At 37.1% G+C, this 26,006-nt stretch overlaps 1 protein-coding gene across 2 annotated transcripts in view; it reads left to right on the top strand.

The window, feature by feature from the left end:
* Positions 1-26,006, top strand: part of SPICE1 (spindle and centriole associated protein 1) — a 70,246-nt gene that overhangs the window by 12,279 nt on the left and 31,961 nt on the right. Inside the window, exons 2-7 of one of the 2 annotated variants that reach the window (XM_008706582.2) lie at positions 1,897-1,995; positions 4,947-4,994; positions 10,118-10,261; positions 15,646-15,727; positions 16,552-16,658; positions 19,005-19,117. In XM_008706582.2, the coding sequence (XP_008704804.1) occupies positions 1,897-1,995; positions 4,947-4,994; positions 10,118-10,261; positions 15,646-15,727; positions 16,552-16,658; positions 19,005-19,117 (593 nt within the window). Of the gene's footprint in view, positions 1-1,896; positions 1,996-4,946; positions 4,995-10,117; positions 10,262-15,624; positions 15,728-16,551; positions 16,659-19,004; positions 19,118-26,006 lie in introns of both variants that reach the window. The other variant, XM_008706581.2, reaches the window with a different exon arrangement.

Raw genomic sequence — 26,006 nt, 5'->3', positions numbered from 1 at the left:
GCCGCTTTAATTCTGTTTCTGTTGGTGCTGCTCAACCCTGCAGCATCCGCCCCACACCCGGCGTCCCAGCCCTCACTTCCCAGGCCTGCGCATCTGTGTCCTTTGTGTTTCTAACACCGCCAGCCGCCCCAGCCCACCTCGGAGCTCCCGGTCTCAGTCTGGTTCCAGTGAGCGCACCGGAGCTCGGAGCTCCGTGAGAAGTCTGGCGGCGCGCGTTCCCCGCTCACGGTCTCAGTCTGTTCTCTCGCAGGTGCCGTCCCTCCCCCATGCAAGTGGCTACCGCTTCCCTGCACCCCAACACGGCAGCTCCCTCCCCCTTCCGTTTATTTTCCGATATCTGTGCGCCGTTTCACGGCTCCCTGCTTCGTACCTCAATACTCAGCGCTGGAGATGTTCATTTGTAGAGATCCAGATGTATCTTCCTGCGTCTCAGGCTGGTTCCGTGGATGTTCAGGCTGGTCTGGTACCTATCCAGCTTGACTCAGGAGACTGGCTGAAAAAGAGGTCCCCTACTCCTCCACCATCTTAACTCCCTCAGGGCTTGATATCTTGACCCTGAGATCATGACCTGAGTGGAAAGCAAGATTTGGTTGCTCAGCTAACAGAGCCACCTAGGCACTTTCCTATTCTGTATCTTTTAAAATGGTATTTATGGTTCTGCCACTTAGTGTGTGACCTTCACAGTTGGTTAATTCTGTGTCCCTTAGCTTTCTCATCTGTAGAATGAGTAATAAATAGTAAATACTTAATGGAATTGCTGTTAGGGTTAAAGGAAATTCTGTGTGGGAAGAGCGTACTTAGAACAGAACCTGACTCATGTTAGCTAATGCCATCATTATCACCACCTCCACTGTCATGAGCATCAACACTATCACCGTAGGACAAATTAAATATTATTCCCTAACTCAAATGTGACTTATCTCTTTTGCTGGATTATAAACCCTGAAAATAGATAACATATTTGAAGAGTCAATGTGATTGATAAGACAAAGCAAAAAGGACTGAGGAGAAGCTCTTGAAAATATTTGCATTTAGATGTTTTTTATTACAATAGACTAAATCATTTTTAAAAAAATATACTTAGGAAGACACTACCGTCTTTGTTCTAGGACAATTTGGAATAAGGGGGTCAGCTGGAAAGTTCTGTAATTATTTAGGTGTGTAATGAAGTTTTGGAATGGGAGTCTTGTATCTGTGTTGTTTGTTGAAAGTTACATATATGTATTGCAAAATCCTAGTGTACAGGGATTATGAGTCTATTCTAATTCTGTGTAATATTTAGTCCAGTGTCCTTAGCGTTGCTATTTTAAGAGTGCCAAGCAAACGTTGGCAATTTCCAAATGCTAGTTTATATCAGTAGTCACCCCTATTTAGTATTGTGTGGAAATATACTGGAAATGATATAGCTCATTTGTTTTCTAAAATTTAGCCACCTTTATTTTAGGTAAACACGGTAGGTATCTGGTAGTGATTTTAAGTGCTAGGGTGCTTCACAAAGAACTCCAACTGTCTTTGCCTTTTTCCTTTTGTTTTCAGGTTGTTAGCGTGTGACTGACATTTTCTCTGTTAATTGTGAAGTTTGTAACTGATGACAAAGCTTATGCCTGTTGTCTAGCTCTGTGCTTTAGGTCGTAATTTGTATTCCTGAAGTTCTTTATTAAGCAAATATACATAAGTCATTAACTTGAAACCTGTTTTGTCATAGTTATCAGTACAGCTTTCTAATTGTGAAGTGAAAGAACCAAGTATGTTAGTAGACTGTTCCTTTCATTATGCTTAAAATTTTCTTCTGACACTTTAAAGTTTATTTTCCTAGATGTCTTTGTCCCCGTCCGGGGATACTTTATTACCACTTTTTCCTGTATTTTAAAAATGTCATATGATTCTTGCTTCTAGATGTCACTTGTCAGAGTGAACCGTTATGGTCCCCGGGGAGGAGGAAGGAAAGTACTGAAGGTAAAGAAGAAGAAAACGTCAGTGAAGCAAGAATGGGATGTAAGTCTAGATGGGATAATAAACCTGTAAGATTGCTCTGGAGGAATAGGTATGATGGCACGGCCCTAGTCACTTGAGACAGTGCTCCGAATGTGATAGGGTGGAATGGGTTTTGGGGCACGTTATATTCCAGGTCTTGGAAGGAAGAGCAGAATCCTTTGGGGATTTTTAAAGAATCTACATGTCAAGGTCTTAACCTCTGCCTCTGGAGAGGGTATCTTAAGAGGGTGGGGAGTATGTTTTTAAAAAGTCCCTCCCGCCTCCACTTGGAGAACTCACTGCTTTAAGGCAAGTGGAGCTAACCTGTGTCACTGAAGTCTGAATTTTTTGGGTGCTTTTTAAAGATTTGCCCATAGCAACAAGTGATATCATAATCATATGAGTCGCATTTGGCTGAAAAAGTGAGTGTTTCTTGTTCTCTTACTCCTTGAATTGTTTTTTTTCACCTCCAGAAGCTGGGTCAGTTTCAGTACAAAGGTTTTCTTAAGATGTAAGACAAGTCTCAAGTACCTGGGATGTATGACCCCTGGCTCCCACTCTGATTACTGTTTGGTATTATCAAGGACATCTTTATCTTTTGCAGCTTGGTACTTTACTTTGAACCGTGACACTTTAGGTGCTTTTATTTTCTGTTTTGGAGAGCAACTAGTCAGGGACTACTTTGGATCTCAGGGATTCTTTTGGACTTGGAAATTTCTGGGCAAACCGACAGCCTTTTTGAAGTGTCTGAGGGACTTACCTATGTTTGTATTGGTTTGTTGTCATCTGATTGGCTATAAAATATTATAAGGGTGTGATTCTAAGGCAATGAAACTGAATAAAAGGAAAAAAATGCATGGGATAACTGAAAAGCTGTCCACTTCGGAGTGATTATTGTGGGAAATTTAGTATTTATTCTGATATGCTGCTATTGCTCAAAGCATAATTGAAACCTACCATTTGAAATTGCATCTTCCTCATTTGCTTTTTATTATCTCCAGTGCTGGAAAAATCTGTTTTTTTGTAGACTGAACTTGGAAGTGGTTTTAAGTCACTTGGAGTAAATGGTAAATGAAGGAGGAGAGATCAAACTGAGTAATACTGTTTTGATAAAAATAGTGAGATGGTTTTTGAAATGGCTTGTAAATTATATTTAAAGACAATTTCAGAAGAAAATTGTTTTAAGCAATAGTAGTATTAACAAAATTATATTTTCTCCCATGAGAACTAAGTCCAAGCATATCCCTTATATGCCAGAATTTTATTATGATTATTAAAAATAATTCTGAAGATCTTATGGTTATATCTTGTGCTTTTCTAAATTAATATGAAAGGAATAACAGGTTTTAGTATAGAAAACCCTTGAACTAAATATAAACTCTGGCCAAAAAGTTAAGTCTTTGAATATATCAGAAGCTATTTCACCAGACCCAGTTCTCTGTATTTCCATTAGAAGTAGAACTCTAACTTGTTTTATTTCCTCCCTTCCCAAATCTTTATAACAAAATGGCTGAAGTCACTTTGGAGAGAGCCAGATTGTAAGGCAGCTACTTCAAGCTGTGTAGTCTGTGCATTGCACAATTCCAAGGGGTACTGTTTACATGGACCAGAATAATAATAGTAGTTCCTGGAGTTGTGGGGTGTGACCTGCCATGTTGGGTTAGTGCCTTCTTACAGAAGTGACTGTTTTCACATTTTATGAAATTATACAGTGTCCTCAATCTTTGTCCCTTATTATGTATGATATATTCTATGCTTAAGTTGTTTGCGTGCATACAAATTTAACTTCTATAGTGATCACAGTTTATCTTTTAGGAATCTTTAGAAGTGCCTCATTACCTGGAATGCAGTTTGAAAACTACAATTTTAGTTGAACTTACTCATTTTGAATTACATGCTACCCTGTTTTATTCGTTTTTTTAATATAATATATGCCTGCTTGGTAAATGTAGTGCTTATTTTCGGCAAGACACCTAAAAATAGCCTGTTATTTTTTGATAAGACAACTAAAAATAATCCATATTAATATTTAAATTGAGAATACTGGTTCTTGGACAGGAAGTCTTTTTGGTCCCAGGACTTTGAATCTGTTTTCAGCCTTTAAAATCCAGTATGTACTCATACCTAACCACATCTAAATGAACAATATAAGTTCATGGATGTGACATAACTCTCTGAAGAATGTGAACAAATATGGTAAGAAGTTTGAATAATAAAACTAACATTTTATTTTAATTTAAATAAACACATTTGTTTTATATATTATGTAAAAATAGAAATAATTTTATTTCAATTTAAAATAGCAATTTTAGGGGCGCCTGGGTAGCGCAGTCATTAAGCGTCTGCCTTTGGCTCAGGGCGTGATCCTGGCGTTCCGGGATCGAGTCCCACATCGGGCTCCTCGGCTGGGAGCCTACTTCTTCCTCTCCCACTCCCCTGCTGTGTTCCCTCTCTCGCTGGCTGTCTCTCTGTCACATAAATAAAATAAAATCTTTAAAAAAAAATAGCAATTTTATCTTGCTAAAATGTGATGACCAGACAAATCCCTTAACTCTTCAAAGAGAGGTTTCTTGGAGGTTCTGGCATATGGGATAAAAAGGTGTACAAGGCTTAAACTAATAAACGAAGGCTTTTGAGGGGTGCCTGGCTGGCTCAGTCAGTAGAGCATGCAACTCTTGATCTCAGAGTCATGAGTTTGGGCTGCACGTTGGGTATAGAGATTACTTTAAAAAAAAAAATGTTAAAAAAATAAAAAAAAGACTTCTAAAATAAGGAAAACGACTTTATCAAAAATAAACTGAAATTGATTTTAAATGCTTTTTAACCTAGTTTAAAGAAAATTTTTCCTGTAAGAAAATTACCCAAAGAAAGTGAATAAACATTCAAATCCTATTTAAAAAAAAATCCAGTATATACTAATGTTTTGTAAGAATTCTTTTTTTTGTTTTGAAGAAAGTTCCTCTTTTTTGCAGAATACTGTGAATGATCTAACAGTTCATCGGGCAACTCCTGAAGATCTGGTAAGTTTAATATCAAGAGTTAAGATTTGTTCAATGTTTTATTTGATATTTGGTTTCTGACCTTCAGAACAGAAACCAGAGGCACTTCCTGGAAGTTGTTTAGTTATATTTCATCTTGCATATGTCTATATAAAATTGAAAAGTATATCGTCTGGACTTGCGGATTCTACCTAGAAATGTCACTTAGCGTGTATTAAAATTTTATTAGATAGATTTAGTTTACAGTTCACATCTCTCTGGTCCAGTATTGCCCTGTGTATATCTATTGTCTTTTACTATGTATAGATATCTCTAGCCTTATTTACTATTACTTCCCTGTGCAAGCATACTGGTCTAGTCAGTGTACTAATTTACTCCTTGAATATGCCATGTATATTTCCACATTTGAGCCTCAATTCATGCGATTTTCTTCACTTGGAACGGTTTCTCTGCCTTCTTGTCTACCGTCCAAATCTTACTTTGCTTCCTTATCCTAGTTCAAGTATTACTTTTAAAAAGGTTTCTGCTATAGATTAAAAAAAAGCAGCTTTATTGAAATACAGTTCACTAGGATCCACCCTTTTAACATGTATAATCATTGGTTTTCAGTATATTCATAGAGTTATGTCACCATCATAATTTTCTAATTTAGAACATTTTCATCACTCCCTGAAAGAAACCCTGTACCCATTAACAGTCACGCTATATGCCCCCCTTCCTTCCAATCCCTGTCAATACCTAAACTGCTTTATGTCTTAATGGATGTGTCTACTCTGGAAATTTTTTAAAAATTATTTTTAAAAAGATTTTATTTATTTATTTTTGAGAGAGAGAGAGCGTGAACACAGGTAGGGGGAGGGAGAGGGAGAAGCAGACTCCCCACTGAGCAGGGAGCCCACTGCAGGACTTGATCCCGGGACCCTAGGATCATGACCTGGGCTGAGGGTAGATGCTTAACTGAGGCGTCCCTATTCTGGACATTTCATGTAAATGGAATACAAGGTGTGTCCTTTTATGTCTAACATAATTTCTTCAAGGCTCATCCAATATTATAGCATGTGTCAGTACTTCATCCCTATTATTGCTGATACTGTTACATTGTATGGATATACCATATTTTATTTATCCATTTGTCTCTGTTGCTGGACATTTGGACTGTTTTCACCTTATGACTATTATGAATAAGGCTGCTATGAACATTGGTGTACAAGTTTTGTGTGAACATATGTTATCAGTTCTCTTGTTGTATACCTGGGAGTAGAATAACTGGGTCATATGGTTAACATTCTGAAGAGCTGCCAAACTGTTTTTCAAAGTGGCTGCACTATTTACATTCTTACCAGCAGGCATGAGGGTTCCAATTTTTCCATAGCCCTTGCCAACACATGTTATTACCATATTTTTGGTTTTAGTTTTCCTAGTGGGTGTAAAGTGGAATCTCATTGTGTTTTTGATTTGCTGTAGTGACTAATGATGTTAAACGTCTTTTGTGTGCTTATTAGCTATTTGTATTATCTTCTTTGGAGAAATGTCTATTTAGATTCCTTAGCCAGTTAAAAATTAGATTACTTGTGTTTTTGTTGAGTTGTAAGAGTTCTTTACCCATTCTGGATCCAAGTTCCTTATCAGATATATGATTTGTAAATATTTTCTCCCATTCTGTTGATTGTCTTTTCATTTTCTTGATGGTATTCTTTGAAGCATAAAATTTTTAATTTTGATGAACTCCAGTTTATCTATTTTTTCTTTTATCATCTGTGCTTTTAGTATCATATTTAAGAAACCATCCAAGATTATTGGATGATTTTTATTGGATTTTTATTGGATGATTGATTATTTTAGTTTTGTACTAAGTTTGAAGTTTTTTGAAGCTGCCCAACAATTGATAATCTCCTCAAAACTGTTGTCATACTTACTATGTATATGAGGCATTGTGTATGTGCTGTCTAGTGCGTTTTGTTTATCTTTATATGTACAGTTGGCCCTTGAACCATGTGGGGGGATGGGGTGCCAACCCCCTGCACAGTCAGAAATTCGTGTATAAGTTTTAACTCTCCCAAAACTTAACTTATAGCCTGCTGTTGACAGGAAGCCTTACTGATAGCATAAGCAGCTGATTAACACATATTTTGTATGTTATATGTATTATATATTGTCTTCTTCTTATTATTATGTTCAGTTTGCCACTGTATAGTACATAATTAGTTTTTGATGTAGTGTTCAGTGATTCATTAATTTAGTATAACACCCAGTGCTCATTACAGTACATGCCCTCCTCAATACCCATTACCCTGTTACCTCCTTTCCCCACCCTCCTCACCTCTGAAATCCCGAGATTGTTTCCCAGGGTCCATAGTCTCTCTTGTTCATCTCCCTCTCTGATTTCTTCCCCTTTGGATTTCCCTCCTTTCCCGGGAACTGTGGTCCTCCATGCTATTGCTTATGTTCCATATATGAGTGAAACCATATGATAATTGCCTTTCTCTGCTTGACTTACTTCACTTAGCATAATCCCCTCAGCTCCATCCATGTTGACGCAAATGGTGGGTATTCGTCGTTTCTGATGGCTGAATAATATTCCATTGTATATATGTACCACATCTTCTTTATCCATTCATCTGTCAAAGGGCATCTTGGCTCCTTCCACGATTTAGCTATTGTGGACGTTGCTGCTATGAACATTGGGATGCATATGCCCCTTCTTTTCACTGCATCTGTATCTTTGGGGTAAATACCTAGTAGTGCAGTTGCTGGGTCATAGGGTAACTCTATTCTTAACATCTTGAGGAACCTCCATACTGTTTTCCATAGTGGCTGTACCAGCTTGCATTCCTACCAACAGTGTAAGAGGGTTCCCCTTTCTCCACATCCTTGCGAACATTTGTTGTTTCCTGTCTTGTTAATTTTTGCCATTCTAACTGGTGTAAGGTGGTATCTCATTGTGGTTTTGATTTATATTTCCCTGATAGCTAGTGATGTTGAGCATTTTTTCATGTGTCTGTTAGCCATTTGTATGTCTTGTTTGGAGAAGTGTCTGTTCATGTCTTCTGCCCATTTTTTGACTGGGTTATTAGTTTTTTGAGCGTTGAGTTTGAGAAGTTATTTATAGATCTTGGATATCAGCCCTTTATCTATAATGTTATCTTCTCCCATTCCGTGGACTGCCTCTTAGTTTTGTTGACTGTTCCCTTGCTGTGCAGAAGATTTTTATCTTGATGAAGTCCAAAAAGTTCATTTTTGCCTTGTTTCACTTGCCTTTGGAGGCGTGTCTTGAAAGAAGTTACTGTGGCCGATGTCGAAGAAGTTACTGCCTATGTTATCCTCTAGGATTTTGATGGATTTCTGTCTCACATTGAGGTTAAAAACAGACACATAGACCAATGGAACAAAATAGCGACTCCAGAAATGGACCCTTAACTCTATGGTCAACTAATCTTTGACAAATCAGAAAAAAATATCAAATGGAATAAAGGCAGTCTCTTCAATGAGTCGTGCTGGGAAAATTGGACACCTACATATAGAAGAATGAAACTGGACCATTCCCTTACACCATACACAAAGATAAACTCAAAATGGATGAAAGACCTCAATGTGAGACAGGAATCCATCAAAATCCTAGAGGAGAATATATATGGTATTCTTACAAAAAAGTAAGCTAGAGAAAAGAAAATGTTATTAAAATCATAAGGAAAAGAAATTGCATTTACAGTGCTATACTGTATTTATTGAAAAAAATCCATGTATAGGTGGGTCTGCACAGTTCAAACCCGTGTCATTAAAGGGTCAACTGTATGTGTCCAGTCTTCCTGGGCAGGTTGTTAATGCTTTTGAGGGATAAAGGCTATATCTTGTATGTGTCCTTTGTGTCCTTAATACTCATTAAATATTTGTTGAGGATAATAATGATGTGCTACTGACTTAAATTTTTTTATTATGAAAAATTTCAAATTTACATGAAAATGGAGACAAAAGTATAAAGATCTCCCATGTACTGTTTACCCAGATATCATAGTTATTAAAATTTGGCCATAGTTGCTTCATCTTTCATACTCTTTCCTTCCTTCACTGTAGCATTTTAAAGCAAAGCCCAGAGAACATGTCATTTTACGCTAACATATTCAGTTAGCATTTTTAAGAATGTAGACCTTTCCTTATATAACCACAATGCCATTATCACACCTGACAAAAGTAACAATAATTTTCTGGTATTGCCTAATCCCAAGTCCATATTCATATTACCCCAGTTATCTCAAAAATGTCATCTTTGTGTTCAGAATCCTTACATAGCATTTGGTCATTGGTCTCTTAATGGACTGATTTCTTATTTACATAGTGAAAACAAAGCAGTACATTTTATTCATCTTCATAGTTCTGAACACTAAAGTGCTTGTAATGCCAATATCTGCTCCTATTCCTTAGCCACCTCAGTGAACTCCTCTCCTGTAACTCTTAAGCTGTGGCTCATATCTCTGCTTCAGGACTCCCACTTTTCTGGGGTTCTGCATTTCCAATGACCCACTTCCAAATGCAGCCATTGCAGGGCTATAAAAATACTTCATTGTTAGTTTTTGGTAGTGACGTGAGTATTAAGAAATGGGTGTGTCTTTGCCAAAGATTAGTCACTGGGCTTTGTGCCTTTTAAATTGTACTCAGTGTGAGTGTACGTGTGTATGTGTGTGTATGTAATTGTACATGTACACATATATGTAACTGAAAAGTTTAACAGAACAATCCTTAACTTTCTTATGTGTGATTTACTCTTACTATTTCTATTCTGTATTCTGTTTTATTTAAAAAATGTTGGTTTGACCCACTAATTGATTTTACTGCCCATTAAATGAAACCTGGCCTGTAGTTTGGAAAATAACATTTTATTGGGTAGTCTTGTACAAAGGAAGTAGAAATTAATATTTTTTTCATTTTGTCTTTTTGCTAAGTCTACTATTTCTAGATACTTCTCTTTTTTTTAAATCACTTTTGAAGATTTAGAAGACTGAAAATTTTGGTTATGAATATATGTAAATATACACATTTTGGACCAGAAAAAAAATTTTTAAAGTGAACTAGATTAGGTGGTCCCACTACCTGAATAGGCAACTTCTTTGTTCCTGAAGCGTTCTTTTATGTTTTTTTCTTTTGTACAGATACGTCGTCATGAAATACACAAATCAAAGAACAGAGCATTAGTACACTGGGAACTACAAGAAAAAGCTTTGAAGAGAAAATGGAAGAAGCAGAAACCAGAAATTTCTAATCTTGAGAGAAGGAGATTGTCTATAATGAAGGAGGTAATGCTAAACTGCATTGTCTTTAGAGTTAGAGAAGAAAATGATAAGTAGGTTTCTCTCTTCCCCCCACAGATGTGATTCACATTGGAAGGACTTTAGTAAATGACTGTGTCCTTATACAATGATCTACACTTGGACTCTGAGAAAAGCAGCAGAGTGATGATTAGAGTCTAGTTTGGAGGTTTGAATTCCTGCTCAAAAGTTACTGTTTATGTGACTTGCCTGATTGTACTGTTATGAGATTTCAGTGATATATACTAACAAACTGACTAATACATTCCTTGGCACATAATTACTGCCTTATATACATATATAACTGCGATAATTATTTTTCTCAGTTCACACACAGGGCTATTAGATTGATTACTTTGCAAAAAAAAAAAAAAGTGTGATTGTCCAGCAAATTAGTAAGCCACTTATCTTTGGCTTAATCTTTTGCCAGATATAGGGTATTTGCATAAGTAATCAGATATGTAGGAATAAATAATATGGCAAATAAGACGAAGCTACAGCAAAAAAACTTTTTATTTGAGATGAAATTATTGAAAAAGAAATATACTTTGTAGTGTCGCTTCTTGTTCATTGTTGAAACTTATGGCACTTGACTGTCTGGGTGACCTTTTACTGCAGCTTTAAATCACTCTGTCTTTTGAGAACTTCATTAGGCTCGTTAGTGAAAGGTAAAAGTCTTAATCTTATATATCATCAGGAAGAATTCTATTTCCCAGATAAATTGGACTTGTAAAAAGAACAGTAGATTGAGAGAATATGGTTCTTTACAGATAAGTTTCTTTTGATAATCTTGGACAAGGTATGTGTATTTGAATATCATGTAGTAGTTCTCAGTGACCAGAAAAAAAGGCAGCCCCTTTGAGGCAGCTCTGGGCTTTTGTGTCCCATCTCTAGTGGCTCCTGCTCATGTCCTTAATTGCTCATGGCCTGAAGGAATGGATGTGGTAGAAGTAGGGATTGAAGGAAAAATGGTGGGAGAGGATGAGTGAAGTCTCTCTGCCTTCCCTCCAGTGCCATTCCTCAGGCTCTGGTGTCGTGGTTCTCAACGCGGACTGCACATTAGATCAATCAGTGTTGAGATCTTCCATTAAAAAAAATCACTGTATCTGGACTCAGATATATCTGTACTCAGATAATCTGATTTAGTGGACCTGTGATGTGGCCTCAGTTAAGTATTTTTTTAGACAGTTTTTATGTACTTCTAATTCATTGCCAGCGTTGAGAACGTCTGTTGTTAGTAAGATCGAATATTTCCATTTAACAATATGTTTTGGAGGTTATCCCATGTCAGTATTTAGAAATCTACCTTTTGTTTTTAATGGCCAGGTAATATACAGATGTACCACAATTTATGTGTCTAGTGCTTTATTTGTGCAAACTTTGGAAGTGTATTGGACTATAGTTTAGGCTTCTAGTTAAGAAGATATATTGGTTTAAACAAAATAGAAATCTGTTTCTCTTTATGAAACATTTCAGAGGGAACTGGTAATTGGTAGGATCTCTGGGGTCCTTTATACCAGGGCTTCCATCTCTGAGTAGAGAATGGCTGTTCCAGCTTCCTTCAGCTGTATTCCAGCCAGCATGAAAAGGGAGAGAGAATGCATGCTACTCCTTTTACATATCACCCAGAAATTCTGGTTTATATCCCACTGTCCAGAAATTCATCACCTGACCATTCTCACCTAGAATGATAGTTAGGAAATCTAGCTGTGTACTTGGCTAAAACTTGGGAATTCTGCTGTTAAAAAGAAAATGAAAAGGGGCACCTGGGTGGCTCATCATTAAGCATCTGCCTTCGGCTCAGGTCATGATCCCAGTGTTCTGGGATTGAGCCCTGCTCAGCGGGAAGCCTGCTTCTCCCTCTCCCACTCCCCCTGCTTGTGTTCCCTCTCTCATTGCCTCTCTCCCTGTGTCAAATAAATAAATAAATAAAATCTTAAAAAAAAAAAAAAAAAGAAAAGAGATTGGTGGGTAAATAGCAGGTCTGTCACCCACAGATTGTTACCTGCCTTATCACTGTAAATAATACAATGAATATCCTTGAATTTGTTTTTAAGTGCATGTAAAACTATATTTGTAGGATAAATTCTTTTTTTTTTTAAGATTTTATTTATTTATTTATTTGAGAGAGAGAGAGAGAGAGGGAGAGGAAGAAGCATACTCCCCCCTGAGCAGAGAGCCTGATGCTGGGCTTGATCCCAGGACCCTGAGATCATGACCTGAGCCGAAGGCAGATGCTTAACCCACTGAACCACCCAGGCACCCATGTAGGATAAATTCTTAAAAGTGGAACTGCTGAGTCAAAGATATGTGCATCTGTTATTTCAATGTTGCTTAATTTGTAATGTCTCTGTTAAGGGATGTGATGGGACCAAATGAAGAAGCCTCCTTGGGCATATTCACCTAGGCAGTATTATTATGTATTAGAGCTACCAGTCCATCCCCCATAGCTAGACTCCTAGATTAACAAAGTTAAGAGAAAAGCTCTTTGGTTAGCATAATCATTTGCTGTATGATGCATTCATGTCATGGGAATCAAGCAAATGAGGGTCCAAATTCAATCAGAGAGAGGGAAACTTTGATAAAGATTTTATAAATTCTAAAATATAAAAACTTCCCAAGTCTCTGTGTAATTTCTTATTTCTTTTTTTAATAATAATTTTTTATTATGTTATGTTAGTCACCATACAGTATATCCTTAGTTTTTGATGTAGTGTTCCATGATTCATTATTTGCGTATAACACCCAGTGCACCATGCAATATGTGCCCTCCTTAATACCCATCAGCGGCCTATCCCAATCCCCAACCCCTCTCCCCTCGGAAGCCCTCAGTTTGTTTCCCAGAGTCCATAGTCTCCTGTGGTTCATTCCGCCTTCTGTTTACCCCCCCTTCATTCTTCCCTTCTTTCTCCTACCAATCTTCCTGCTATTTCTTACGTTCCATAAATGAGTGAAATCATATGATAATTGTCTTTCTCTGCTTGACTTATTTCACTTAGCATAATCTCCTCTAGTCCTGTCCATGTTGTTGCAAATGTTGGGTAATCGTTCTTTCTGATGGCCGAGTAATATTCCATTGTATATATGGACCACATCTTCTTAATCTAGTCATCTGTCGAAGGGCATCTCGGCTCCTTCCACGATTTAGCTATTGTGGACAATGCCGCTATGAACATTGGGGTACATATGGCCCTTCTCTTCACTATGTCTGTGTCTTTGGGGTAATTACCCAGTAGTGCAATGGGTGGGTCATAGGGTAGCTCAATTTTTAACTTTTTAAGGGACCTCCACACTGTTTTCCAGAGTGGCTGTACCAACTTGCATTCCCACCAACAATGTAGGAGGGATCCCCTTTCTTCACATCCTCTCCAACTTTTGTTTCCTGCCTTGTCCATTTTTGCCATTCTAACTGGCGTAAGGTGGTATCTCAATGTGGTTTTGATTTGAATTTCCCTGATGGCTAATAACTTTGAACATTTTTTCATGTGTTTGTGTAATTTCCTATTTCTATCTGGTTTTTATTACCAGGAACAAAAGTGCTAGGATAAAAAGTTTTGGATAATGTTTTTGAAGGGACCTTGACTGATACTTTGCAAAGCCATGATGTGTACCACTATTCATAAGTTTGACTTTGTGCTCTGTGAACCCATCTGAGGAAGTAATGTATACCCATGGGCTTGCAGAGATTGGTTTACCTATCAAGAGGATGAGTTTTATCAGGCATGAGTGGAGAGGAGTGATGAATAAATATAGAGAGGGCAAAAGAAAGCCAATACACTGATCTGTGGCCTCTCAACCCATCTTCCCCAAGAAGGCTGGGCAGAGACTGGCAAAGTGCAACAGGGCAGCAGCTTTTCTGGAGACCTCATTATAATTGATAATCAGATCTCGATATGATAAAGTTTTTCCTCTACAGTCTCCTTCTGTCAGTTGTATCTATTTTGATGGAAGATCAGTGATTTTTAAAGAAAATAGTAAGCTCAAACTGCCATTAGGAAATATTCTGTATGTAATTTTTCTAGTTTAAGTGATAGATTATATTGCTCCATTTACTCTCTTGTCTAAGTTCTAATTGTGTATCCTTGCAAGATCGCTAACCAGGGAATAGAAATTTGGTTCATGGGATAATATAAGTTATAAAAACATTCCAAATATCTCTAAAATGGTACAGGTTTTTCAGTGTGTCCACATTCTTAACACCCCTTTGGGGTTGGGAAAGGTGGTTTTATCTTCATTTATGTATTAGGAACCTAAGTTTAAAGAGGTTGGATTTTGCTTAGTATCCCTTGACTGGACCTAGGATCCCAGTCTTCTGGCTCCGAATATACTCTTTGCCTTATACCATTCCAAGCTTACTCTTTGTGGAAGGAACAAATTCAAGACTTGATTCTCACCAACTGAGCCAGCTGACCTGATTGGCCACAGTGGGAGAAGAAAGGGAAAAAGAATGTGATTCTTGTTACTTTTCTCGATGTCCTTAAACAGTAACTGAAGTCATATTATATATTTGTTTCCGTGGGCTAGAGAGATTCTGGTAAGAGCATTTGTTGCCAGACGCTCTATTGTTTTGAATCAGTGTTGGAAACTGGGCAGTTTCCAATTTTGTGACTCCTCTCAATTTAAGAATGCCATCTGGTGGTGGTGGCTAGAGTTGACTTGTCGGTGTCTCCTTGCTTATAATTATGAAAGTTCCTGAGTTGAAAGTGCCTAATCAGAGGCACTACTGTTATGGTATTTTTTGAGTTCTCATCCCTCCAGGATAAAAATCCAACTTGTCTGTAAATACAGAAGTGTCCCTTTTTTTGTTTGATGCCCCAAAACTCATATCTTACCTCATATTCTCTTAAGTTGTTGGTCATGATCCATTAGTGGATGATGAAATCACTTTAAAGGTTGAGACACCTCCGAGTTTATGGCTCAGAGATTTATATCTTTAATCAATGTTTTTCAAACTGTGGATCAGAACTCATTAGTGGATTGTGAAATTGAGTTAGTGTGTTGTAGCCATTATTTTAACAAATAGAATAGAAACGAAAAATATCAGAGTGGTTCTCAAAAAGTAAGGTTAAGTAGGCCTTTTATTTTGTTATACATTTACATGTGTGTGTATGCTGGGTCACAGTTTAATAAAATATTTCTTATTTGGATTGTAGCCAAGCATATGAAATCTAATTATTGTAATAGCCCCATCTACTGGTACATAAGGATATTGCCACTGAAGGATTTTAGGATGATAGTGGCCTTTGGTTATTTTTATGCTCTGTGCCTTTTTATGGACTTTTCCTTTGTGATTTCATAGTACATATGGATTTTTTTCTGAATAATAATATTTATCATTAACACATATCTAGATTCTTTCTGATCAATACCAGATGCAGGATGTATTAGAAAAATCTGATCATTTGATGGCCGAGGCAAAAGATCTGTTTGTTGATTTTCCCCGTAGGCGCACAGGTAATGTATTTCATTCAAACAAAAGCTTTTTTTTCTTATTAATCATAGCCCACAATGGCTGTTTGGAAGAATTTGAAATCTTTTTGGGGGGCATCACATTATTTATAGTATAAGTAGTCTAGAGTGGATAGCATACAGGAGTTTTTAGGCATAGACTCATTATAATTTGTTTGCTTTTCACTAAGGATATAAACTATTACAAATTACAGAGCTAAGCAAAGGTAAATTGTTATTATTTACTAGTATATCTTATGGTGCAGTGTATAAGATTTTATTGTAAATATGACTTAATTTCTAGTTTATTAATGTTAAGTTACCATATAAAGCATCTGTATTTATATATAACTTGAGTAAAGCTTAATTTGAAGCCTAAAGCTACTTCAGTCTCCCTCTGACAGAAACTTTGCCTCTTCTCAGATACATAGCATTATTCACTTTAATGTGTATATAACCCATTGTTTATTTTAGTCCCTAAAAATGGATATAAACTAAGGATATAAACCTGTTTAAGGTTTAAATCCTGGCTTAACCATTTATAGTGTGACTCTGGGCCATTTGCTTCATGTTTCTGAGTTTCAGTTTACTGATCTATGAAATAGTAATAGTAACAACCTCATCAGATTTTGTGAGGGTAAATGATTTAATATATGTAAAAGCGTTTAGAACAGTGCCTGGCATATAGTAAGCATTATATAAGTGAGAGCTGCTGTTATTATTATCTAAGAATTTCATGTGATAATGTGAACCTATGGCAGTGTATAGGGCTTGTAAAGTCAATTTAATTAAATATAGTAAGATCATCACGGCTTCTTTTCCTTCTGCAGGGTTTCCAAATGTAACTATGGCTCCTGATTCCTCTCAGGGTCCCATTGTGGTAAATCAAGACCCTGTCACGCAAGCCATTCTCAGTGAATCCATCACGGAGCCTCAGGTAATGTGCTGTCCTTATAGCCATCAGGCTTTTTTTGAAATTGTATTGTGGTAAACATTTCAAAAGCTTAAATGTCAACAAATACCAAGTATGGTTGCTAGAATTGTTCTTACTCAAGCATATTGTACTTTCGGTGAGTAATGTTTTTACCAAACAAGACAGGACTGGGTAATAATAGTTACCATTTATTGTGTACTTACCTATGAGGTAGGTAGTATCATTACCTCCATTTAGCAGATAAAAAAACTGAGGTTCAGAAAAAGATTAACATAGTTAGTTAGCATCAGAGATGGCACTCAGATCAAGGCTCCATCTGCCATTATGGAAACAGTGGGGAGTCTTTTCACTTTCACTTTAGAGTCAGGTTTATCTGTGTTTACATTCTGTTAGTACTAGCTGTTGGATCTTCAGTTGATTTCTTAAGGTATCTGAGTTGGCTCAGAATATTTTTTGTTTTGTTTATTTTTATTAAATGGTAATAGAATATACTTACTATGGTTGTTGTGAGGATCAGCTGAGATAAGTTATGCAAAGTGCCTATGTAATTCCAGATACTAGTTCTTCATTAAATGTTAGTCTCATCTAATAGTGTGTTTAGAAAGTAGCTACCCAGGAAACTTGGAATTTATTGACCAGTTGCATGGGAAAATTTTATTATAGTAGTACAATGTTAATTAGCTATATCCTAACCTAACTGAAACTCTTAATCAAAATGTTTAAAATTTTGTAATGGGAAACATTTTTTAAAAGTTCATGAAGAATTGAATATTAAAATAAAACAACTTCTTAGGACTGACTAGAACTCAATACCTGTTCAGTGCGATTTCATGTTATTTACATGGCCTTGAAAAAAAGAATCATCAACTAGAGGAATGATCCTAGGGAATTACAAGATCCAGAATCATTAAAAAAAACATTTTAAGTCTGCTGTTTTCTGCTTACAAAGGCAATTAAGTAGAATACTTCATGTTTTAAATAGCCAGAACCCACTAGCCATATCTCCAGCCAAAAGCCATTATGTTTTGGCTCTTATTAAAAATGTTAGCTTTCAGATAATCATGGTCTCTGTTACGGGCTGGGGGAATGGCAAGAGCTGCGGCTAGAGAGACAGGGAGGAGCTAGGTAATGAAGGGCTAAAGAACCAGAAAGTGAGAGGAGAGCCACCAAAGGATTTTAGGAAGTGTAGAGTCATGATGAAATTAATTGTAGAGTAGAAGAAGGCTTTGGGAGGAACAAGACTGGTGAGAGGATCTGGTTAGAAGACTGAGGTTAGAATTTTAGTGAGACATGGTGAGGGCCTAACCTAAAAAGGACGTAGAGGGGAAGAGGGATAGGGCTGAGAGCTTAAAAAGGGATAGAATTGACAGCATTTGGTAGCTGATTGGATGTGACAGATGAGAAAGAAGGATTACTCCCAGTTTGCTGGCTTGAGCATCTCAGTAGATGGTGATGCTGTTCATGGTCTTAGGTATTATGGCAGATAAAAGGCTTCTGAAGGAATGATAAGAGAGGTTTATTTTGGATATGTTGAGTTTATGTGTGTGGGATGTCTGCTAAGAATATCTTTTAGGCAGTTGGATATAATTGTCTTCGGCCCCTGAGAAATTTTGGTGAAGATAGGTATTTGAGAATTCACAGCATTTGACTTGTAATTGCAGCTTTGGAACTAGATACAGTCATTCTGAAAGGGAGTCAGATGAGAGGAGAAAAGGTCCAAAGGTAGGACCTTGACTCCCATCAGATATTAAGAAAGGGCAGAAAGAAAAGAACCGATAAAGGAGATTGGGAAGGAGCAGCCAGAATAGAAGAAAAACCAGGCAAATATGGTATCTTGGCAGCTAAAAGGAAGAATGTATCAAGAAGATCTTGAAGGAAAGAAAGGAATTTTCATTAATGTCCAATGAATCAGAGAAGTAAGGGAAGGCAGAGACTGAAAAATATCTATTTGATTTAGGAACAAATCAAAAAAGGAAGTTGACCTTGTGGACAGCAGTTTGAGTGGAATGGTAGGGCAGAAGCAAAGTTGTAGAGCATACGTGGTAAATGACAAGTGGGGGATGACTCTTTCAAGAAGTTTGGTGGTGAAAGAGAGAAAATACGCTGAGAGAGACTTGTTCACATTTAAATGTGGATGAGCTGAAGTCCATATGGAGAGGTTGAAGATGCAGGACAGGTAAGGGGCACTTAATGGAGTGGAAGGAGATGAGAGGGTTTAGGTCCTAGAGCACTTGCGGAGATGTTAGCGGTAGAAGGAGGGACCTCTCTATTAGAATGACAAAAAGAAACAAAGGATGAGTGTACATATAACCAACTTGTGTTTTTCTTTTTATTGTTATGTTGAGAAAGGCTCTTAATGAAGTAGATGATGACGAAGAAGGAACTGTTAACAGCCAGTCTGAAGAAAGTCAGAATGAATTGGATAACTCTCTAAACTCTCAGTCAAATACGAATGTAGATAGGTATGTATATATGACGTAAATATCTACAGGGCTTCCCTTTGTTCCAAGACCATTTCTTTTGTTTCCCAGCTTCACTGAGATATAATTGACATATAATATTGTGTAAGTTTAAGGTGTGCAATGTGTTTATAATATTTCTACTTGTGGAACTTAATGATGTTTTGTGACCTAATGTATGATTAAATTTTTGTGAATGTTCCATTTGTGTGCTTAAGAAGAAGGTATATTCTATATTAACAAGGTATAAAGTTCTATGTGTATATCCTTAAGATCTGCTAAAATTGATGATGTTTACTTATTCTGTGTCTTTGCTTATTTTCGTCACTCTCTTATATTGAGAGTAGTAATTTAAAATCTCTGTTAGTGTGTTTCTTTTTTTCTTTGCATATGATGTTCAAGTATATTTAATTCTGTTTGAAGTTAAATACCTCCATCCTGATTGATGTGTTTTTTGGTACATAGATATCCATAAGGATTGTATTTTCATTGTGAATTATGGCTTTTAGCATTATGAAGTGTCCTTTGTCACATTTAATGCCTTTTGGTTTCAGTTCCACTTTGTTTGTTATCAGGAATGAAACCTCTGCCTTCTTGTTTCTAATTGCCTGGTTCATCTTTGCTCATTCCTTTATTTTAGCTTTTCTGAATTACTATGTACTAGGTGTATCTTTCGTATTCTACATAGAGTTGGGTCTTGGCTTTTTAGCCAGTTTGAAAAAAAGTTTTTTAATTGGTGAAGTAAGCTTATAATATTAATTGATATGGTTGATGTGTTTGATGTCAACTTCATCATATTATTTTATAGTATTATGTGTATTATTACTATGATTATAGTTTTCCTTCTCTATGTAGTATTTTCTCTCTTTTCTTAAAAATTTCTTTTGGTATTTAGGAAGTTTGTAATTTTGTTCTGGCTGCTTGCCTTTATATCTACCTTTTTTAGAGCCATTTCGTCCCCTGTTTTTTTTAACCTTTTACTCTCAGGTGTGTTGGCTTTAAATGGTGTTCTTTGACTTCTACCTATGGCCTATGCAACAAATAATTTATTCCATATTCTCATTCTTTCCCTTTTTCTGTCTGTCCTTCTCCTCTTTTAGCTGCATTTTTTTGCTTTGACAGGACATAAAACATTTACATATTGTTCTTCCCTGTGTATTGCCATTTCTGTTTCAGTCTTGGAGCACAGTTAAATATATTAAATGCTATCATCAGTCCATTTGTGATGTTTCCCTAGTTAACCCTTGATTGGATCACTCATTTAGACAAAGCTCATACTGTAGGGTTTGTGAATTCTATTCTTTGACTTCTTGAAAGCTTAAAAGTTTTTCTATAGCTTTGATATTTGAAGGACAGCTTGGCTGGATATAAAATCTTTGATACTTTTTTTCCTTAACTTTCTTGAAAATGTTCCTCCACTCTTGGTTTCCTTTGAATGTTGCTTTGACAAGTCTGATGCTAGAATAATTTTCTTGCCCTTACAAATAATTTGGCATTTTAATGTATTTATTTCTTTTATATTTAAAATTTATTTCTTTTGTCTTTAAAATTTAAACATTGCAAAAGCTGTATCTTGAGTTTACCTTTTCAGGTCAGGTTTTCCAACACAGTTGGCTTTTTTGTGTATAGATTCAGTTCTTTTCTTTTTTTCTTTTTTTTTCCTGGGAACTTTCCTTGGGTTTTGGTTTCAAATCTTAGTCTGATATCATTGTTTTTTTTTTCTTTTTTCTTTTTCAGATATTCCTTTTATATACATAAAAGTGATATTTCTTGTTTTCTATTTCAAGTACTTTCTAACCTTTTTTATTCTTTATTTTTTATTGTTGTTTTCCTCTAATTCTTCAATCTTCCTTATTAAATGTTTATTTAACAATTATCTGTTGGACACATTGTAATTTAATCTTTATTTCTGAGTTTTTCTTTTTCTTTGTATTCTTTCCTGAGTTCAATCAATTCTTCTTTTGTTCCTTGTTTTTGTCCATCTCTGCTCTTAGTTTTGGAACTTCTGATTCAAGATATATATCTCCAAATGCTTGTTTAAGTGTATTGAATTCCATTTATAGTGTTTTGTTACAGTTTTCTTCTGCTTTTTCTTGGGAGGGGAGAAATTTTTATTAGCTGGATTATTTCAGTTAGATTTTCTATTTTGTTATACTGTCTTGTATGGATGTAGACTATTTTACTTTGTACATTTTGTGGAGAGGGTTGGGAGTTTGGGGTAGGTCTTCTCTCAATTATAGTGAAGCACAGTTATTTTAATGGGTGCCTTCTTTTTTTTTTTTTTTTAAGTATCAGCAGGTGAAAGTTGGTTTGTCCTCCAGTACTGTTCGTTTTTATCTTGAACTGTTCTCCCTAGTTAAGCATGTTAAGATAATACACTTTTTTTTGTTTTTTTTTGTTTGTTTGTTTTTGTTTTGCCTTCAGCACTCAGCCTCCTAAGAACTCTTTTTTCTTCCTGTTCACATTAGGTGATGCCTTTCCAAGACCTACCACCTTGGGTTCTACACATTTCTTGGTAGTATTTTGACTGCCCAGGTTCGGGGCGTGTGTGTGTGTGTGTGTGTGTGTGTGTGTGTGTTTCCTTCCTTTTTAAGTATTTGCATACTAGAGTGGACTTTTTCTTTCTGGAGGTGATTTTGTCACCATTAGGCTCTCTGCTTTCTTCCTTGCGTGGTCATTTTCAAATGCCCTCACTTCCTGCTAGGGTTTCAGACAGGAGCTCGAGAAATATCTTTGCTGGAGTTTAGCGTGCATTTTTCTACTTATAGGTAATTTGAAGTTAGTAGTATTCTCTGTCTTCAAATAGCATAGAAGGTATGGGGTATGTGCTATTTTTGCTCTTCTTGTTGCCCTGTCTTGTGGGTTTTGGAGGATGTGTGGAGTGATTCAAATTTAGCTGGTCACTATTTCCTTAAGGACACTTGGAAACCTATATCATTTTTTAAGTACTTTTTCTTTCAGAATCCAAATATAACTAATCTTCTATAATATTGCTTTTATTTTTTACATTTGACTCAAATTATTGTTTTTTATTTGGTCGGCCAGAGTTAGTTTTATCTCATTAGTTGTGTGAATAGGTGGTTTCTAGTTTTGAATACCTTATGTCTCAAAATGTTATTTGTTAACTATTAAACATGAGGTATCAGAAGATGAATTAGACGTGTGATATGGAGACTAAGTGCCTTCTGGTTTGAAAATTTCTATGAATATATGTTCCCGTGTGACCTAAAACAACAGAAATTTATTCTCTCACAGTTCTGGAGGCAAAAAATCTGAAATCAGTTTTACTGGACCAACATCAAAGTTTTGGCAGGGCTACATTTCCTCCAGAGGCTCTAGAGGAGAATCTGTTCTTTGCCTCTTCCAGGTTTTGATGGCTGTAGGTCTTCCTTGGCTTGTGACAGCTGCATCATTCTAATCTCTGCCTCTATCTTCACATCACCTTCCCCTCTGTGTGTATGCTAAAGTCTTCCTTTGCCTCTCTTTTATAAAAATATACATGATCCCATTTAGGGCCCACTCAGGGTAACCTCACATCCCAAGATCCTTAACTTAATCATACCTGCAAAGACCCTTTTTGTCCATTTACAGGATCCAGGGCTTAGAACATGGACATATCTTCAGGTCCTACTATAGTCCACCCTGTGGCCCACATGCAAAATTTATATTCACCCCCATTCCAGTATTCCCCAGTGTCTCAGCATGAACTCAAATTCAGAATCTCATCTAAATGTCATCAGCCCAAACCAGATCTTATCATCTCAAGCAGGTATGGGTAAACTCTGAATAAGATCCATCCTGGGCAGTATTCCTCTCTCTATATGATCCTGTGGAACTAGAAAACAAGTTATCTGCTTTGAAAATGCAATGATGAAATAAGCATAAGATAATTTATAGACATTCCCATTTGAAAATCCATGGAAGAAGGAAGTCACCAGTCCTAAGCAAGTTTGAAACCCAGCAGGGCAAATTCCATTAGGTTTCAAAGCCTGGTAATAATCTTCTGTGGCTTGAGGCTTCACCCTTTGGGTCCATGGCTCTGTCCTTTGTGCCTGTGGCTCTGGCCTTAGCCTCTGTACCTGTGGATTTGGCCTCTGTATTTGCAGCTCTGGTCTTGAAGTCAGTCTTCCTTTTCCTTGAAGCCCATGTTTACAGCTGAATAATTTTATCAGCCTATTTGCTGACTGTAGAATTTTGGGAGTCTGACCCTTCCTTCCTTCCTCCCTTTCAGTCCAAGCTGCAGTATTTCTGCTAGTATAACATTCTCAGAAGACCTTGTGGATCTCCTTTATATATTGTATGCCATTAGACAAGAGGCCCTCCAGAGATCTTGCCTGAATAATCCCATTTTTGTTGCTGGCTTCTACTGAGATCGTTGAGCGAATCCATGAGTCAGACGCCTAATCTCTTCAGATTAGCTAAACGTTGTCTAGCCATACACTTGTCCTTCTCTCCAAGGCAAGTGTAGTGTCTCCTAATTTGAGCATCTTTAGCATTCTGGGCAGGCTGAAAATTTCCCAAATCATCAAGTTCTGGTTCCTTTTGGCTTAATTAATAGTTCTTCCCGCAGTGTGTCTCTTTCCTCCTGCATTTCACTCTAAGCAACAGTAAGAAAGCAGGCTGCACCTTCAACACTTGCCTTGGAAATCTCCACAGCTAAATATCGAAGTTCATTGTTTACAAGTTCTGCTTTCCACACAACTCAGCTGTTTTCTGAAACTTTATATTATTGCCTTTCTTCCAGTTTCCAATAACATGTTCTTCATTTCCTTCTGAGCCCTCACCAGAAGCTCCTTTAATGATCATATTTCTACAGCGTTCCATTTATGATGATAGAGCCTTTCTCTACCGTGCTCCTCACTTCCTCCTGAGTCCTCAGTGGAAGGGTCTGTAACATCCTTATTTCTACCAATAGCCTGTTTAAGGCAATCTAGGATTTTTCTCATATTTACCTAAAAATTCTTCCAGCCTCACCCATTATCAAATTCAGAGCTTTTCCACATTTTTGGATATTTTGTTACACGAGCATCTCATATCCAGGTACCGGAGTCTATTAGTTTTCTGTGGCTGCTGTAACAAATTACCACAAATGTGATGACTTAAAATAACAGAAGTGTATTCTCTCGCAGTTCTGGGGCCAGAAATCTGAAATCAGTTTCAGTAGGCTGAAATCAGGGTGTTTGTAGGGCCACATTCCATCTGGGTGCTCTAGGGGAAAATCCATTCCTTGCCTCTTCCAGCTGCTGGTGGCTGCTGGCCTGCCTTCGCTTGAGTCCACATAACTCCTGTCTCTGCCTCCATCGTCACAGCACCTTCTCCGTCTGTGCGTGTCAGAGTCTCCTTGTGTCTCTCCCTCTTATAAAGATGCACTTGATTGCATTTAAGGCCCATCCAGATAATCCAGGGTCATCTATCTCAACATCCTTCCTAACTTAATCACATCTGCAAAGTCCCTTTTTAGTCAGATAAGGTAACATTCACAGGTTCCAGGGATTCGGTTGTGAGTATCTTTTGGGAGGCCATTCTTAAACCTGTCATAGATAGAATTGTATTATTTTTCTTGTTGTTGTCACATAACCTGACTCTTAAAAGTATAAACATTAGAGACAGTAATGTGAGTTCAGACTGGTTTGGATTTTCCTAACTTGTATAAATACCCTGTTACAACACTTTCCTTAGGATTTATCCTGAAGGTTGGACTTTGAACTAACACTGTCTTAGAGAGGAGTCTTTCTGATGCTTTGATAACTAGCCCCCTTTGAATGGATTGCATTATAGGCCTTTTGCTAAATATATTTTGTAGCAGCTAATGCACAATGCACTGTCCATAATTTGCTTGAAAACAACTCCCTTAGGTTGAGATTTGTGGACCCACTAAATAAGATTTCCCCTTTCCTCTTTTTTTTTTTTGTAACAGCTTTATTGATTAGAGTTCACATACCATACAATCCACCCATGTAAAGTATAATATTCAATGATTCCTAGTATATGCAGAGTTATGCAACCTCGAGTCAATTTTATTTTATTTTATTTTATTTTTTTTAAAGATTTTATTTAGTTGACAGAGATAGAGACAGCCAGCGAGAGAGGGAACACAAGCAGGGGGAGTGGGAGAGGAAGAAGCAGGCTCATAGCAGAGGAGCCCGATGTGGGGCTTGATCCCATTACGCCGGGATCACGCCCTGAGCCGAAGGCAGACGCCCAACGACTGTGCCACCCAGGCGCCCCTCGAGTCAATTTTAGAACATTTGCGTTACCCAAAAGAAACCCCGTACTCTTTAATAGTCAAACCCCATTTCCTCCCAAACCCTTCAGTCCTATCTAATCTATTAGATTGATTTATTTTCTATCTTTATAGATTTGCCTATTTTGGACATTTCATATATAGAGAATCATTCAGTATGATTCTCAAAGAGTCATCCATGTTGGAGCACGTATCTCCACTTCATTCCTTTTTATGGTTGTGTGCATGTAGTACATTTTACTTCTCCACGCATCAATTGGTGGACATCTGGGTTGTTTCCACTTTTTTGTCACCTGCCTCTTTTAAGTCTCAGTCCAATTGAGAAATCGATGGAGGAATCAGGTGGTTGGAGATTAAATTATCAGCCTCATCAATGATAAAGATGATGATAGCAAAAGGCTTAGTTCTCTAACTCCCTGCACTGCAGCTCTTCTTCCCTTTCCTTCTCCCTGTTCCCTGAGACTCCGGGCAGAGTCTGCTCCAGTCACTTTACTTCAGTGATGAGCAGAGACTGTGTTCTGAGGATAGCCTCCTTCACAGGAGAGAGAAACCAGAAAGGACCAAGCCATGTACTTTCTCTGGGAGAGAGGAGAATGGGGTCCATACCACAAAACTTCAGAGAGGGCAAATTGCTCCTGCAATTAGGAG

Source organism: Ursus maritimus, unplaced genomic scaffold, assembly GCF_017311325.1.
Source record: "Ursus maritimus isolate PB19 unplaced genomic scaffold, ASM1731132v1 scaffold_4, whole genome shotgun sequence".
Lineage (NCBI taxonomy): Eukaryota > Metazoa > Chordata > Mammalia > Carnivora > Ursidae > Ursus > Ursus maritimus.
The sequence above is the reverse complement of the archived record's forward strand: the minus strand, read 5'-3'. Positions and strand labels throughout refer to the sequence as shown.